Raw genomic sequence first — 15,978 nt, 5'->3', positions numbered from 1 at the left:
CATTTGCATAAGGTGTCTGCCAGATGAATTCCCAGGTTGCTCACACCATTCCAGAAGCGAGAACGCGTAGCGTGCTCGAGGCGAAAATTTGGCTGGCAAAAGGTAAAAGTTGACCTTTGCAGATTCTATCAAATTCTTCAGCCAATTTTTGGTCTAAACACTTGAAATTTTAGACGTAGGTAACTTGGATATTGGTAAAACTTTGTATTTTTATTTGAAACCAAATAATAAATGTTATGGGGTCAAAATTACGGTCAAAGTTTAAAAAATTGACCTGTGGTCTCTACGAAATTACTCAGACAAATTTTGGTCTAAACACTTGAAATCTTACATAAAGTGTATTTACACGTAGGGCAAATTATGAACAGTACATAAGGCCCGAGCAAAGCCGGGCTGAACTGCTAGTTAGATATACAAAACAGACGGACCTGAAGAATCTTGCCCCCCCTCAATTTTTTTATTTTCATGTTTAGTTTTTTAATTATCGAATGGATACCAGATAAAAATTTTTTTTTAAGTCAATATTTAAATATTTGTAACGTGCTTAATGCCCCGTTCTTAGACCGTTGCATGCATTTAGAAACTAGGAACATTCTACAAACGTCGATCATCTATTTTAGAACACCTCGACTGTTTTAGGCGAATTTTCACGAATTTAGCTCTTTTTGAAACAGTTTAAGTTTATTTTCAAAATCGAAATTCAAAAACGCAGTTAAACTACTTAAAAAAAAAAAAAAGAAGCTGAATTCGCGAAATTTGGCTTAAAAACGTCGAATGGTTCTAAAATGGGTGATCGATTTACTAGAACGTTGCATTAGAAACTGACTGAGCAGCCTACACATATTTAAATGTTAATTTTTCATTTTTTTTGATAATTTGGTAAACTAGTGCCCATTTGAAAATAATCTGCTGAAAAAAAATTGACCCCCCCCCCAAAAAAAAACAGAAATAGAACAAAGACAGAGGGTGCAAGATTCCTCAGGTCCGCCAAAAACAATTGCAAAGTTTGATTTATATCTAGTAAAACATTTTAAAAGGATCAACGCGCACATCCATGTGCATAAAATCCCATTCTTTTAAACTGAGGCAATGGGCTGAGTAGCGTGGGCACATTTTTATTTTGTAAACTTTATCATTTATCACTTGTAAGTAAAACTTTATCCCTTCCCCTAAAAAGAAAATAAACGGTATTTATGCTGAAATAATATTATTTAGAAACCCATTCTTAACACGAGGAGAGAGTTTTGTAACTATTCTGTACTTTCAAGTTAAAAAAATAACATAAAACTTGAAAACATTATAAAAAATAGCAGGGTACCTTCTCTTTTTTATCAAAAAAGTAAATTAAAATATAACTAATGTTATACTTATTGCTTAGATCTGTCTCGAGACTGATATTCTACTAGTATAGCTACTTTCTCTGTGGGAGGTTAGGTGGGGTTTTAAAAGCAGGTGCACTGCACTAGATGAAATGCAGTAAAACCTCTATCTCACAGAAGAGATGTTGCGAGTTTGTCTTTGATGTATCGTTATTTTCATGGAAAGTGTTCGACTGAGCTCCAGTCTATGGTCCCCCCCCCCCACTCGCCAAACTTTTACAAGAAACACTCGTCTAGGAGAACACACTATCAATAATTCCCCCCACTCTTTATCTGTGCCTGAACCTAAACATAGATTCCATGAACAAAGCTTCTTTCTTACAACTGCAACTGCACGCCTGTGGAATTGTCTTCCGTTTTCCTGCTGACTACAATATGGTTGTCTTCAAGTCTAACGTAAACAAGTTCTTGATGAGCCGTTCGTTCCATATATGATATAAGGGTAATCTCCAAAAATACCGTTAGGGCTTACAACATGGCCGCCAGAAGAGTCAACAAAAAACTGCGAATAAAATATATAAAACTCGTAATTTCTGTTTTTAAAGTGGGTTGTGAATTTTCTTTATGAAATATACTTCCAAAATAAACTATTACAGTCGTTTAAAACATAATAGAAGTATTATTTTTTATTTTTTAAAAACAATGTTTACAAAATGTCCACGAACGTGCGTAGACATTTTGTAAACATTGTTTTTAAAAAATAAAACGTAATACTTCTATTATGTTTTAAACGACTGTAATAGTTTATTTTGGAAGTATATTTCATAAAGAAAATTGACAACCCACTTTAAAAACAGAAATTACGATTTTTATATATTTTATTCGCAGTTTTTTGTTGACTCTTCTGGCGGCCATGTTGTAAGCCCTAACGGTATTTTTGGAGATTACCGATATAAGTTAACAAATTTACGGAATTTCCATTACTAACGATTACTATATTGTCCAATTTCTACTGTACACTCTTTAACCCTTATCCTCGAGTGGCCTCTTGGCCTTGATAATGTGGTGACACCTGTGTAATATATATATATATATATATATATATATATATATATATATATATATATATATATATATATACTGTCGGGCAGTAAAACTGAATATGCACGTGCACGCACGTTACGGAATCAACATGGCGGAATTAAATATTGTCGTCATGTATCCATGTTTTTTTTTGTTTTAAATGTTTAATAATCCGCAGTGATTCAAATAAACTGGATTTTAATTCAAGTAATAAAATGGGGGAGGGGGATGAGGGTAGAAACAGGTGTGGTATCACTGATATAATTTTCAGACATGATTAGTTTTTTTTTTTTTTTTTTTTGCGAATGTCAATGTTGTGTTGCTACACATTTGTTGTCTTTCTTCAGTGAAAAATCTTTCCAAACTGAGGCAATTTAAATTTTTGTCTCAAGCCAGATTATTCCATTTTGAGGACTGGATTTTCTCCACGAAATACAAATCCTATTTTGAGGGGGGGGGCGTAAATAGGAACCTGTGGTTTAGTCCTCAGGAAGAGGAAAAAAATCCTTCATGACTGAGATAATTATAATTTTTGTCTCAACAAGAATGCAATTAGTGTCCAACTTTGCACTCGTGGGTAGGCAAAAAGAGACATTTAATTTAATTGGTAGATTCGGTGTTACTTCGTAGGCATCGAAAGTAATTTTGAAGCCTTAAAAGTTTTAAATGTTATCCAAATAGACAGTTTTAAGTTAAAATTGTCTATTTGGATAACATAATTTTTTTAAAGTTCATGTTGCGCACTTCTAAACAAAAAATTGCATCATTATGGGAATATTGAACTAAAAAAAATATATATAAATATTGAACTAAAAAAAATAAATTATTTCAAATAACTTTTTCTGCTAAAAACTTTGAGATAAATGTTGGAACTTTTGATAAAAATTAAAATAAAATAAAACTGTAAAATATAGCAAAAACTGTTAACAAAACAACAAAAAAAGTAAAGTTTGTCCTTGAAGTTGTTTTCTGTTTACAAAAAAGGGAAAGAAACTTTTTCATCTCACCTGATAAAAGATCGAATTTCTCTCAATTTCGTCGAATACCGAAATAAAGTCGGAAAAGTTTTGGGAAGCATTTCGTGTTTTGGGGGAAAATTTTGTTGCTTCGAGATGGGGAAAATGTTTTGTTTTTCTTGTTTTTATTTTTTTTATTTACTTTTTCTTTTTGATTTCGATTAGTTTTGCCTTTTTACTTGCGTTGACCTCGTTTTCGAATTGAACGTTTTCTTAGTTTCTCCTGCCAACTTTCTGTGTTTCGTCTGCTTTACGGCATATCAACCCTTTGTGGCGTGTTTGGCGATTTTGCATATTTACCGATCCAAACAACTTCCGGTTTCGAAACTTGTCGGAAGTAAGCGGTGCCCCTTAATTTGAGGACTCGACGAAAATGTGGATCAACATACACGATTATCTGAAAATTGATTATTTTCATTGAATTATGTTTATTTACAGAACTAAAAAAAAAAAAAAAAAATGCTTATTTTAGTTTTCACGAGCGGTTTGCAAAAACATAAGCACCAAACACATATTTATGTTTTTCGTTCTTTTTTTTTTGGGGGGGGGGTATTCCATTAACAGGTGCTTCTGCAGTTTAATCAACCGTTTTTCCATAAGTAACGCGCCGTCATGTACCATTTCACAAAAATTCTGTTTACGTTGGGGAGGCGGCGGGGCGGAACACCACACCGATTGCCTTTTGGCTAGGAACAAAATAGGTATTTGTACAGATGGACACCCGACGTAAATATACCAGCTAACAATTAAATAACTGGGAAATTGTAGAAAATACTTACTTGTGATCCTAAATAATAAACGACCTAATAACTTTTAATCGTAGGGGCCATGTTTAGTTAATAAGACGCCATTTACATATATTTCAAAGGAAGAATAAAAAAAGGTACATATCTTGTTTATCACCGTCATTCCATTGTGGAGCAGAAATTGGGAAACAAAATAATTGTCTACTCTTTTCGACTTCTGGTTCCTGCTGTTCATTTGGATAATTAGACATGGTTAAGCAGACATGAAAGCCATTCTTAACATGGGGAAAGAGGGAGGCTTTACCTTATCTGAGATGAAGAAAATCATAAATCAGAAGGGACCATATCTTGCTTATCACCAGCCCCGTTTGCAGAGCAGAAATCAGAAGTGAAAAAAAATCAGACAATTTTGACTCGAATCAAGATAAATTATTGTTTTATTTATTAGACAGGCAAATAGATGAACGAACAAAAGACACGGAGAAAGTCATTTTTCACAAATAATTAGCTAGAGTCGTTTTTAAAACCTAACCTTAAACTAACCCAAACCTTTCGGTTTCATTTTCATTTCCATTCTATTTGCACAAGTCTCAGAGGCATTTTTTCACACGTGAGAAGTAAAAACCAATTCTTCTAAATTTAACTCGAGTTACAGAGCAATAAACTATTTTTGAAAAAGTGTTTGCTAACAGAGGTTATTTTCTTTGTAAAATTTTCTGGAAATAGTCAAAAATTATGTTGTTTTCACTGAGCATACAATTAACCTTAACGTTTTAATTTTTTTAATAATTAAAATTAACGTTTTAATTTTTTTAATAATTAAAATTAACGTTTTAATTTTTTTAATAATTAAAAGGTTGATTTTTTCCCATAAATTTTAGTGAACGCTGATATTTTACACATCACAAGTAAGAATTTCCTAAAGTTTTCCCACTATTTAATTTTCAATTAGCATATTTCCTACTGTTGGGACAATTAATCGCAATTGAACTCCGACTGAGAATGACATCTCAACTAGTATGGCCACTTCGCCTGTCGTCATTCATCCAAAAATGCACCAATGTGTGTCCTACATTGATGAACCCAAGCTCTGTGATATGCTGTTTAAGACATGAAAGGAATAAACTGATGACGAAGCAAATTAACAACAGATAGTTGGAACAGTTAGAAGTCATTCACAAAACATCTAACCTCAACTATGAGACAAGAAGATGAAAGATGAAAATGATGATATACAAGCAGGAAGACCCAGTATTGTTTGGTATTTGATAAGGATCACTGCCATGTACTTTTTCACTATACTCATAACACCATATTACTTCCTTTGATTTTACTGTCTCCCTCCCCTAATTTCGCCCCTAATATAGTCAGAGAAAACTGAATTGGTGCCTTTTACACATGACTCAAATTTCTTGAAAATCGGATAGTTTGAAGGGGATGATGAATATATTAGAAGTTTTAAAGGAAGTCTAGTGCCTATAGCCTCCTTAGATTAGGAGGGTACTTTGAGATTTGTGACCGCTTCAGTGGAAGTGTTTCATAAAAGTTGATACATATGATTTAAATGTCATAAAAAACAGAATATAGTTGAAATTTTAAGAGGGGCTTGTAGTGGACTGGTGGATATATTATACATATCCCCCAGTCGTACAAAATAGGAAAAATGAATTGCATTGAGAAAGGAAAAATGAATTGCTTTGAGGAAGGAACGAACAACGCGTTTACTTGAATTAAACGAACTAGAATTTATTTCGTGAAGAAACACATGAAAGAAAAGTGTACAACACGTGTTCATGTCCGTGTTCGTCTCTCGCTGTTTACTGGTGAGAAGGAAAGTCTATTGTCGTGGAGAGAGAAAGAGAGAAAGTCAATCCAGTTTGGTGTGCATCTCTTGTTGTTAGCTGGTGAAAAGGAAAGTCTATTGTAGTATATATATAGAGAGAAAATGAGAAAAAGTCAATCCAGGCCATGGAAATAGAAAACGTGTAAGCTGTACGTACTGTCTGTTAACTCTTGCCCCCACACATACAGTAGCAAGGGATGTGACGTGCACGGGCGCGCGCCTCCCTTTCGGGAGGCGGCTAGTTCGTCAGACCTCTTAGCTCGAGAGCTGGTTCGAAAAGGACAGGAAACAGCTTGTCTCTTGCTTTTATAGTTGTTTCCGGTGGTCTTTTGCGCATGTGTGGATTTTCTTTGAAAGAGGAAGTGACGTTGTCCATGCGTGCATACGTGTGTGCGTATGTGTGCGTACATGTGTGTACATTAGCGTGTGTGTGTATACACGTGAATGTGAGTGTATGTACGTGAACGTGAATATATCTACTTGTGTGTACATGTGCGCGTATGTATATGACAAGAAATATGGAAAGTAAAGATTTCAGAGTTAATGTTACTAAAACCAAAGCGATGATCAGTGATTGTAGTGTTGGAAAGCTCCTCAAAAGAAGAAAGTTCCCCTTTGCAGTGGATAAGTGGTGCGACTCAATTATGGTAAATATTGGGTAGACAAGAAGTGCAGTTGAATGGTCAGTTGAACGAGGATAAGCAGTTTGTATGCAAGAAGTGTCAAACAGTGGAGATGAAAACTCAGATGTGGATAAAGTATGTGGAGCACAGGAAAGAGCAGGTGTTAACGTGATTGCATGATTTAGGAGTTTCCCAGTTATTTAATTGTTAGCTGTTCAGGGAACTTCTGTCATCACTAACCAGCAAAGCATTACCACTGTCGACCAAGTAAAGAGTCTATTGCGCATGTGCACACATATCGTGCATAAAGACGAAATCTGATCAATCGAAAACGTTCATAATACATATGGAACATACTTTAAATGTTTTCGATTTTTACACAAAAATTTTTACACAAAAATGACCTTAGAAAAATGACCTTAGAAAAATGGGAAAAATAAAAATAAGGTATAAGCAGTAGAATTTTGTTATTTTTAATAATGTTTTCTTTGAAGGAAGAAATGCGCCCTAAATACACACACAATATATATATATATATATATATATATATATATATATATATATATATATATATATATATATAGTAATTTATAAAATATATATGGCGATTAAGCTACACTGAATATTCCGTGTTTCATCCACTCTAGAACTCCTCAGGCTAAGCATAAGCCTGAGGAGTCCTAGAGTGGATGAAACGCGGAATATTCAGTGTAACTTAATCGCCATATATATTTTATAATTTACTAACTAGCTCTACCTACGTATTGAGCACTTTTGAAGTAAATACTTAAAGTTTACGCATAAATCTATACTTTCGTATATTAATTTTATGTGAGTAAATTAAGTAGTTATATATATATATATATATATATATATATATATATATATATATATAGTACTAGTAGGGTGACCTGACGTTGTCTGGGATTGAAGTAGGATCAACAAATGTTTCACATTTCTAATACTTTTATTGTCATTAAAAGCAATAAAATTGCTGTGCACTGAGAGGAAGCTACAAATGTTTCCTTACAGTCAACAATATGTCATAATCTACATTATACTGTAGGGAACCTACTGTTAACTTTTAAAAATCATTTTTATATGATGGTTTGAATTAATGTTTAAAATGCATCAAATATTTTTGATAATCAGTTTTTGATACGTAGCAGGTGGTATTCCGATACAAAACCTACTTCCTAGACATATAAAGTACATCTGTGTGAAATTTCCAAAAAATGACAGAGCTGTTTTGGAATCTATAGGGAACACACACACACACACACACACACATTTATATATATATATATATATATATATATATATATATATACAGTTTGGCCCCCCCAAAAAACGGACCCCAACTCTATTTAGGCCCCGTTTCATAGTGTTTTGTCCGAATGAAATGAAACTTTGGTCATAACTAGTTTATTATATTCAAAACATCACATCAAAACACTAGGGTCTTTACCTTTTTTTCTCCGTTGACTGTAAAATGCTCAGAAAAACAATTGAATGTCTTCTGTTTTTTTTCGGTCACCCTGTATACAGTAGCGTCCAAAACTAAGGGACAAAATTTTAAAACTTAATATTTGTTAGAAATAACAACTGTGAAAAGCTGAAATTTTAACAACTGGTAGTCGTTATCTTCCATAATGACATAATAAAATTTGAATCATTTGATAGAAAAAGAATTATGACCATTATTTATTTATTTTCAAAATAGTAACGTCCAAAAGTAAGGGACAGAATTGAGAAAAACAATGTAAACAGCCAAAAAGCAATAAAAATACAATCAATATTTAGTAAATGAACCCTTGCTCTCAATGACAGTCGCACATCTTCAACTACAAGAACGAATCAGTTCTTGACAATCCTCGATACTAATTTTAGACCATTCTTCTTGAAGTTTCACTCACAAATCCTCCGTGTTAGTGGGATTTATTTCCATAACTTTCACTCCTAAGGTCTTCCAAAGATTTTCTATTTGGTTTAAGTCAGGACATTGCAGTGGTCAATCCATGATTTCGAAATTTTGCTCGCTAAGCTAACTCATTACCACCTTTGCCTTGTGACATGGGGCATTATCTTGCATAAAGGTAGTCCTATCGAAACCTGAATTCTGTATGATTGGCACAATATGATCTTGAACAATGTTATAGATCTGCGCATTTATATGAGTTTGTAACCGGACAAGAGGCGTTGTACCTTGGCTAGAAAACATTCCAAATACCATGACGCTTCCACCCCCAAACTTGACAGTTTTCTTAGTACATTTTGCTCTTAATCTTTCACCTATATGTCTCTTTACATTGTTTTTTCCATCATTTCCAAATAAATTAAACTTGCTTTCATCACTGAAAAATACTTTTGCACAATTTTCATATGTCCAAATTACATATGTCCAATTTTCATATGTCCAAATTACATATGTCCAATTTTCATATGTCCAAATTACATATGTCCAATTTTCATATGTCCAAATTACATATGTCGAATTTTCATATGTCCAAATTACATATGTCCAATTTTCATATGTCCAAATTAAATACCTGTTTGCAAACTCTAATCTCTTCTTCTTATCCTTCGAACTAACAAGTGGTTTCTTTCCTGGGCTTTGATTAAACAGCCCTATTTCTTGCAGTCGTCTAGAAACAGTGTCTTGACAAATTAACACATGAGGTACTATTCATAGCCCTTTTAATTTCTGTGCAAGACTTAAAACGGTCTTTTAATGACATACGCTTCATTATTCGATCTTATCTTGCTGAGGTTTTGCGGGGTCTGCTGGTTTTAAAAGCACTAACTTGTTGCCAGTATTATTGTAGGATTTAACAACATTGCCTACAACACTCTTGGAACGTTTCACTTTCTCTGAAATCTCTCTAATGGTGTGCTTTTCCTTGTGTAACCTCACAATATCTTATCTCACAGAGTAATCAAGTTTTTGGCGTTTCATTATGCTGATGCAACATTTAAAAATATTAAAAATAAGTCTTACTAGACTTATTCTTTAGAGGAAATCAAAAAATTTGAATAGAGCACCAATTTTGTCCCTTACTTTTGGACGTTTCTATTTTGAAAATAAATAAATAATTGTTATAATTCTTCATCTATCCTTTACAAATGAATCAAATTTTAGTATGTTACTAGACTACCCGTGACCCGCTGGGTCAGTACGTTATATTAGCTTTGGAATTAATGTATGAGCATGACACTCACTTGTGATGTAAAGAAAATAGTTTTTTGTGACATTTCTATGAAAGTATATTAAAATAAAAAAAAGAATATAGATAGATTTCTATAAGTCGTTCTGTTTATAATTGTTTATTTAAAAAAAAACAACTTACAGACATTGAATTATAAGTTGTTTGCCATGCTTATAGGTAAATGCGCACTGAAAAGATACCATAATACTTAAAGTTAAATTCAAATTTTGATATATCTTTTAATTTAAATGTGAAAAAAACAAACAATTGGGACACTGAAAACGTACACAGTAAAACAATACGTTTTATTGGCGCTTGATAATTTATTTGTAACGCAAATTAAATAAAACATATTTTTGTGTTTATTTATTTATGTTGGTAGTGTAGAAGAAAATGTATGAATGTTTTTTAAGAAAGGTGTATTAAAAAATGGAGAATAAATAAAAAAAATAAAAAATAAAAGCGGTGGGTAAATCGCCATTGTAAAATACTCTTATGGTTGTCAATGGGTTAAAGTAGATTTATTTGTAAGAAAATTGCGTTAAAATAAAGTAAACGTAATACAGAAATGAACGATGTAAAAAATGCAGAAAGTATTAACAATTGTTTATTTGGATAATTTAAACGCAAACAAAACCCAAAACAATTGTTACACTGAAAATGTACACAATAAAACAATACACCACTTGTTATAAGGTCATTTGAGTTTTATAATTATATAGATTATGGATGATAACGGCTACCAGTTGTCAAAATTTCAGCTTTTCACAGTTATTTCTAACAAATATTAGGTTTTAAAATTTTTGTCCCTTAGTTTTGGACGCTACTATATATATATATATATATATATATATATATATATATATATATATATATATATATATATATATATAGAGAGAGAGAGAGAGAGAGAGAGATTTAGTTTTGGTTACTAGTAAGGTAATATGCAATCGTCAGTAGAAATAATTGACCCTGAAAATTTGAGAAACAAAACGGTCCAAGGGAGACAACTCTATTAAAATAAAATAAGAAAAAAATCGTTGCGAATTAATGTTGAGGAGTTTTAGAAATAATACGCCTTTAAAAAACACAAATATGTAGCCACACTCACAGTTTGGTACTGAAAATACTCCCAGGAATTATCTCTTCCGTTGGGAGAGGTAATTGATTTATCGCTGATCCTCTAAGGTGCATTGATTTGAATGACCTTTTTCAGGAGCTAACTTTCCTATTATAAACTGACTTCATGTCTAGCTTTGTTGCAGTGGAAGACAATAAATATTTCGGTACTTGTACAGTTTAATCAAGACATTAAAAAATGAAAATATCGAAAACAGTTTATATTGTACGTATCTATTATGGAATGGAGTTCTCCGAAAAAAAAAAATGAGGACAAAATTACAATTCAGTTTTTGATTAACCACAAATTACTTTTAGACAAAACAGAGCATCTTCAAAAATTATTGAACATTTCAACCAAACAATACACGCTATTTAACATCGAATGTACTTTAATGCATACAACATTCCCATCCACATATGCACACAATATGCAGAAATGCAAATGTAATGTAAACATCTTGTGCACAACTTCCTGCTTAGCATAATTCTTGTGTAAAATATCCAGCTTAACATGATCTATTGATCTTGTGCATAACTTTCTGCTAAGTATGCATTCCCCTATGAATCTTGTGCACAACTTCCTGTTTAGCATGCATGTTCCTATAAATCTTGTGCACGACTTCTTGCTTATTAATCATGACTCTATAAATCTTGTGCACAACTTCCTGTTTAGCATGCATGTTCCTATAAATCTTGTGCACGACTTCTTGCTTATTAATCATGACTCTATAAATCTTGTGCACAACTTCCTGCTTAGCATGCATGTTCCTATAAATCTTGTGCACGACTTCTTGCTTATTAATCATGACTCTATAAATCTTGTGCATAACTTTCTGCTTAGCATGCATACCCCTATAAATCTGGACCTTAATTCACAGTTGCTTCTTATGTCTCACAAGCAATTTGTATTGCTTGTGGTGAATACAAATGATGGCTAAGTGGTTAACAACACAGAGTGAAAACCTGAATGTCCCAAGTTCGAATTTAGTTCATTCCACACAAACACTTTCACCAAGTCAAACTTCAGACTGTGTCAGAAGGAAATAAATAAAATAACAAAAAAACACAAAGGAAATCTGAACTTTTATTTGTGAGATTTTAATATTAGAAGGATTTTGCTTTGAAATAAAAGTTTACTCTTAACAGTGATTTATAATGAGATAGACCGTGTGCATATTAACTTAATAAAAGACATTTTTTTTGCATTTCAGTGGAGAGATTTAATGTGAATTGAATTAATTAAAAAAATGATAATTTATATTATTTGGATTATTCAAACTATTGTTCTTTTCTTGAGTCTTACTTTTGCAATGCAATGTAACCTTTGACTTTTGTTAGGTATATTCTTGTCAAACTCTGGAATCTTTCTGTCAAACTTGGAAATCTTCATGAATTTAAAATAGAACTCCTTATTTGGTCCATGGGAGTAGCATGTTCTCGTTTCATCAGCCGTAACTGGATAGAAGTCCTAAGTAATTTGCAACTGTATTTTTGAGTATCACTGCACTTAAGTTTGAATCTTCAACCTCTAGAAAAGTGTCATTAAATCTGAATCTATCACATACTTTGTTCACCACGGCACTTTCCATTTATTGAATAAAGAGTTCCACTCAAAATGCTGTGCATATTCACAAATTCGACCGAAACATTCCAGAGTTCAACAAGATACATCTAAAGAAGGTTACACTGGCTGAAACGTTGTAAAAATAAAAGTAAAGATAAGAAAAGTAATCTGTATAATCCAAATCCTCATCTCAAAAATTTAGAAATACAAAGTTGAAAATGTTGAATAATGATTTCATGTTCATTCAATTCTTACAAAATAAAACATTATTTGATAAAGGACAGAGAATCACTAAACACATTAACATTAAAATTATAATTACAAAATTAATTAAATAATACAATTAATTACAAAATTAATTAAATAATACAATTAATTACACAATTAATTAAATAATACAATTAATTACAAAATTAATTAAATAATACAATTAATTACAAAATTAATTAAATAATACAATTAATTACACAATTAATTAAATAATACAATTAATTACACAATTAATTAAATAATACAATTAATTACAAAAATAATTAAATAATACAATTAATTACACAATTAATTAAATAATACAATTAATTACAAAATTAATTAAATAATACAATTAATTACAAAATTAATTAAATAATACAATTAATTACACAATTAATTAAATAATACAATTAATTACACAATTAATTAAATAATACAATTAATTACAAAAATAATTAAATAATACAATTAATTACAAAATTAATTAAATAATACAATTAATTACAGAATTAATTAAATAATACAATTAATTACAAAATTAATTAAATAATACAATTAATTACAAAATTAAATAAAACAATTAATTACAAAATTAATTAAATAATGCAATTAATTACACAATTAATTAAATAATACAATTAATTACACAATTAATTAAATAATACAATTAATTACACAATTAATTAAATAATACAATTAATTACACAATTAATTAAATAATACAATTAATTACAAAATTAATTAAATAATACAATTAATTACAAAATTAATTAAATAATACAATTAATTACACAATTAATTAAATAATACAACTAATTACACAATTAATTAAATAATACAATTAATTACACAATTAATTAAATAATACAATTAATTACAAAATTAATTAAATAATACAATTAATTACAGAATTAATTAAATAATACAATTAATTACAAAATTAATTAAATAATACAATTAATTACACCATTAATTCAATAATACAATTAATTACAAAATTAATTAAATAATACAATTAATTACAAAATTAATTAAATAATACAATTAATTACACAATTAATTAAATAAAACAATTAATTACAAAATTAATTAAATAATACAATTAATTACAAAATTAATTAAATAATACAATTAATTACAAAATTAATTAAATAACACAATTAATTACACAATTAATTACATAATACAATTAATTACACAATTAATTAAATAATAACACATACTTTTATAAGCTTTTATTCTTTTATGTTTTTTTAAGGCATATCTTTTATTTGTCAAATGTGAAGAAATTAATAATTTTAGCAAAGGAACACATTCTATATATATATATATATATATATATATATATATATATATATATATATATATATATATATATATATATATATATATAGGGTGGAATGATAACATTGTCACATTAGAAAAGATGACATGATTTCGTTTCTATTTGATGAAAACCAATTTTCTTTTTTTTGTTGCAGGCCATCTACTAGTTGGTCAGTTGTGTACAAATCACCAAAACGATAGGAGCCTTCTATCATGTCTGAAAGTGACACAATGCTCAACAAATGAGATTGGATATGCGCCGCTGTACAACTCATGATTTCTACCGATCAAAGTTATGACAAAAGGACCATTGTCGGTACCCTCAAAATGCAAATCCTGACAGTTCAACGCTTAATGAAGTTTCCAGCCACGGTTATGGTCTTTGCTGTGGTTTCAAGTGAGGGCCACATCATGCCACCTCACATCTTTGAAGTATGGTTGAAAGCGTACCTGGATGTGCCAAAGTGTGGTGTGATCCGCTGGCGCAATCAGGTGGGCACTCGCAGATCCTGGGTGTGACAGAAAGACTCAGAACTGGCTCATGCCCAAAGAGACCGTCGGGTTTGGTATCAGAAGGAATGCTAGGATTTTGTACCCTTCTCTAACTGGCCACACTCCTCCCCCGACCTAAACCTGCTGGACTACTTTGTTTGGTCATATGCCGAGAACATCACAAACATGACCTCCCACATCCCACAACACCAAAGCCAGCCTGGGTGTTGCCATCCACCGAGTATTCACTGAGCTCCTGTCAGCATTTGTGGAAAAGGCATACTTCCAGTTTCGGACTCGTATCAGACAGTGATTGAGGCTGAAAGCGGCTACATTTAATATGTAATTAATTTATTTATTCATTTATACGGTATATATATATATATATATATATATATATATATGTGTGTGTGTGTGTATGTGTGTGTGTGTGTGTGTGTGTGTGTGTGTGTGTGTGTGTGTGTGTGTGTGTGAGTGTGTTAGTCAAAGGATGAGCAGACAGAATGGAAAGCGCAGGGCAAGTTGTGAGAAAAAGGTCTAGGAGACTTGCATACTGACCATAAGTGTAAGGTACATGGGTTCGTGAAGAATTTGAGTGATGTAATGAGCAATGGAGAAATCGTGACATCTGCATTGTTAACCATTCCACATTGTAATCATTGAAGTCTTCACAAACTTGAATCTTAGCCAAAGGATGAGCAGACAGGATGTGGTCAATTTTCTCAGATATGCTCTTAAAGATAGTAATTGTGGGGGCGATAGAGGGCAAAAATAAATGCAGCGGTGTGAGTAACTGCAACCCGGAAGCACATATAGAGTAAATTAGGGTCTTCTCTGGAGATGTTCGTACCGCATGAAAAGCCATCTTTTATGTAGGCACATATTCCATACCCATGGCGATCTTGGGGGTCAGATTTTTATGTTAAGTTAGAATATCCTTTATTTATGAACTCATCTCAACTCTCATATTTTGTAGTTTTCAATTTATGTGTTAACCAACAAAATTATAACTTACCTATTTTTGCTAACTACTTTTCTCTGAGGATGAGTCATTCTTTGAAACTTCATGGAATAAGGAAAATTTTAAATTTTCAACTATTAAATTGTTGTAAAGTCTAATTTATAGAGTTTAAATTAATATATATATATATATATATATATATATATATATATATATATATATATATATATATATATATGGTTGGTGTAAAAATAATGTTTTTTTTGACGTTCAACTTCATGTCAAAAACATTAATTTTGCACCAACATAATACACACACACACACACACACACATTCAGCTTTATATTATATATATATATATATATATATATACATATATATATATATAAACACACGCACACACAAACATATATGTGTGTGTGTG

The 15,978-nt window shown here is 31.1% G+C and overlaps 2 protein-coding genes across 3 annotated transcripts in view; both read right to left on the bottom strand.

Moving 5' to 3' along the window:
- LOC145242437 (protein NipSnap homolog 1-like) overlaps positions 1-3,748 on the bottom strand; it is a 95,284-nt gene extending 91,536 nt beyond the window's left edge. Inside the window, exon 1 of one of the 2 annotated variants that reach the window (XM_080105491.1) lies at positions 3,410-3,748. In XM_080105491.1, the coding sequence (XP_079961617.1) occupies positions 3,410-3,480 (71 nt within the window). In that variant the 5' untranslated portion in view covers positions 3,481-3,748. The remainder of the gene's footprint in view (positions 1-3,409) is intronic. The other variant, XM_080105492.1, reaches the window with a different exon arrangement.
- Positions 1-15,978, bottom strand: part of LOC145242436 (uncharacterized) — a 158,605-nt gene that overhangs the window by 9,841 nt on the left and 132,786 nt on the right. The window lies entirely within an intron of this gene.

Source organism: Euprymna scolopes, chromosome 21 (assembly GCF_053919585.1).
Source record: "Euprymna scolopes isolate OS-2025 chromosome 21, ASM5391958v1, whole genome shotgun sequence".
Taxonomy (NCBI): domain Eukaryota; kingdom Metazoa; phylum Mollusca; class Cephalopoda; order Sepiida; family Sepiolidae; genus Euprymna; species Euprymna scolopes.
This window is presented reverse-complemented; position numbering and strand designations above follow the sequence as displayed.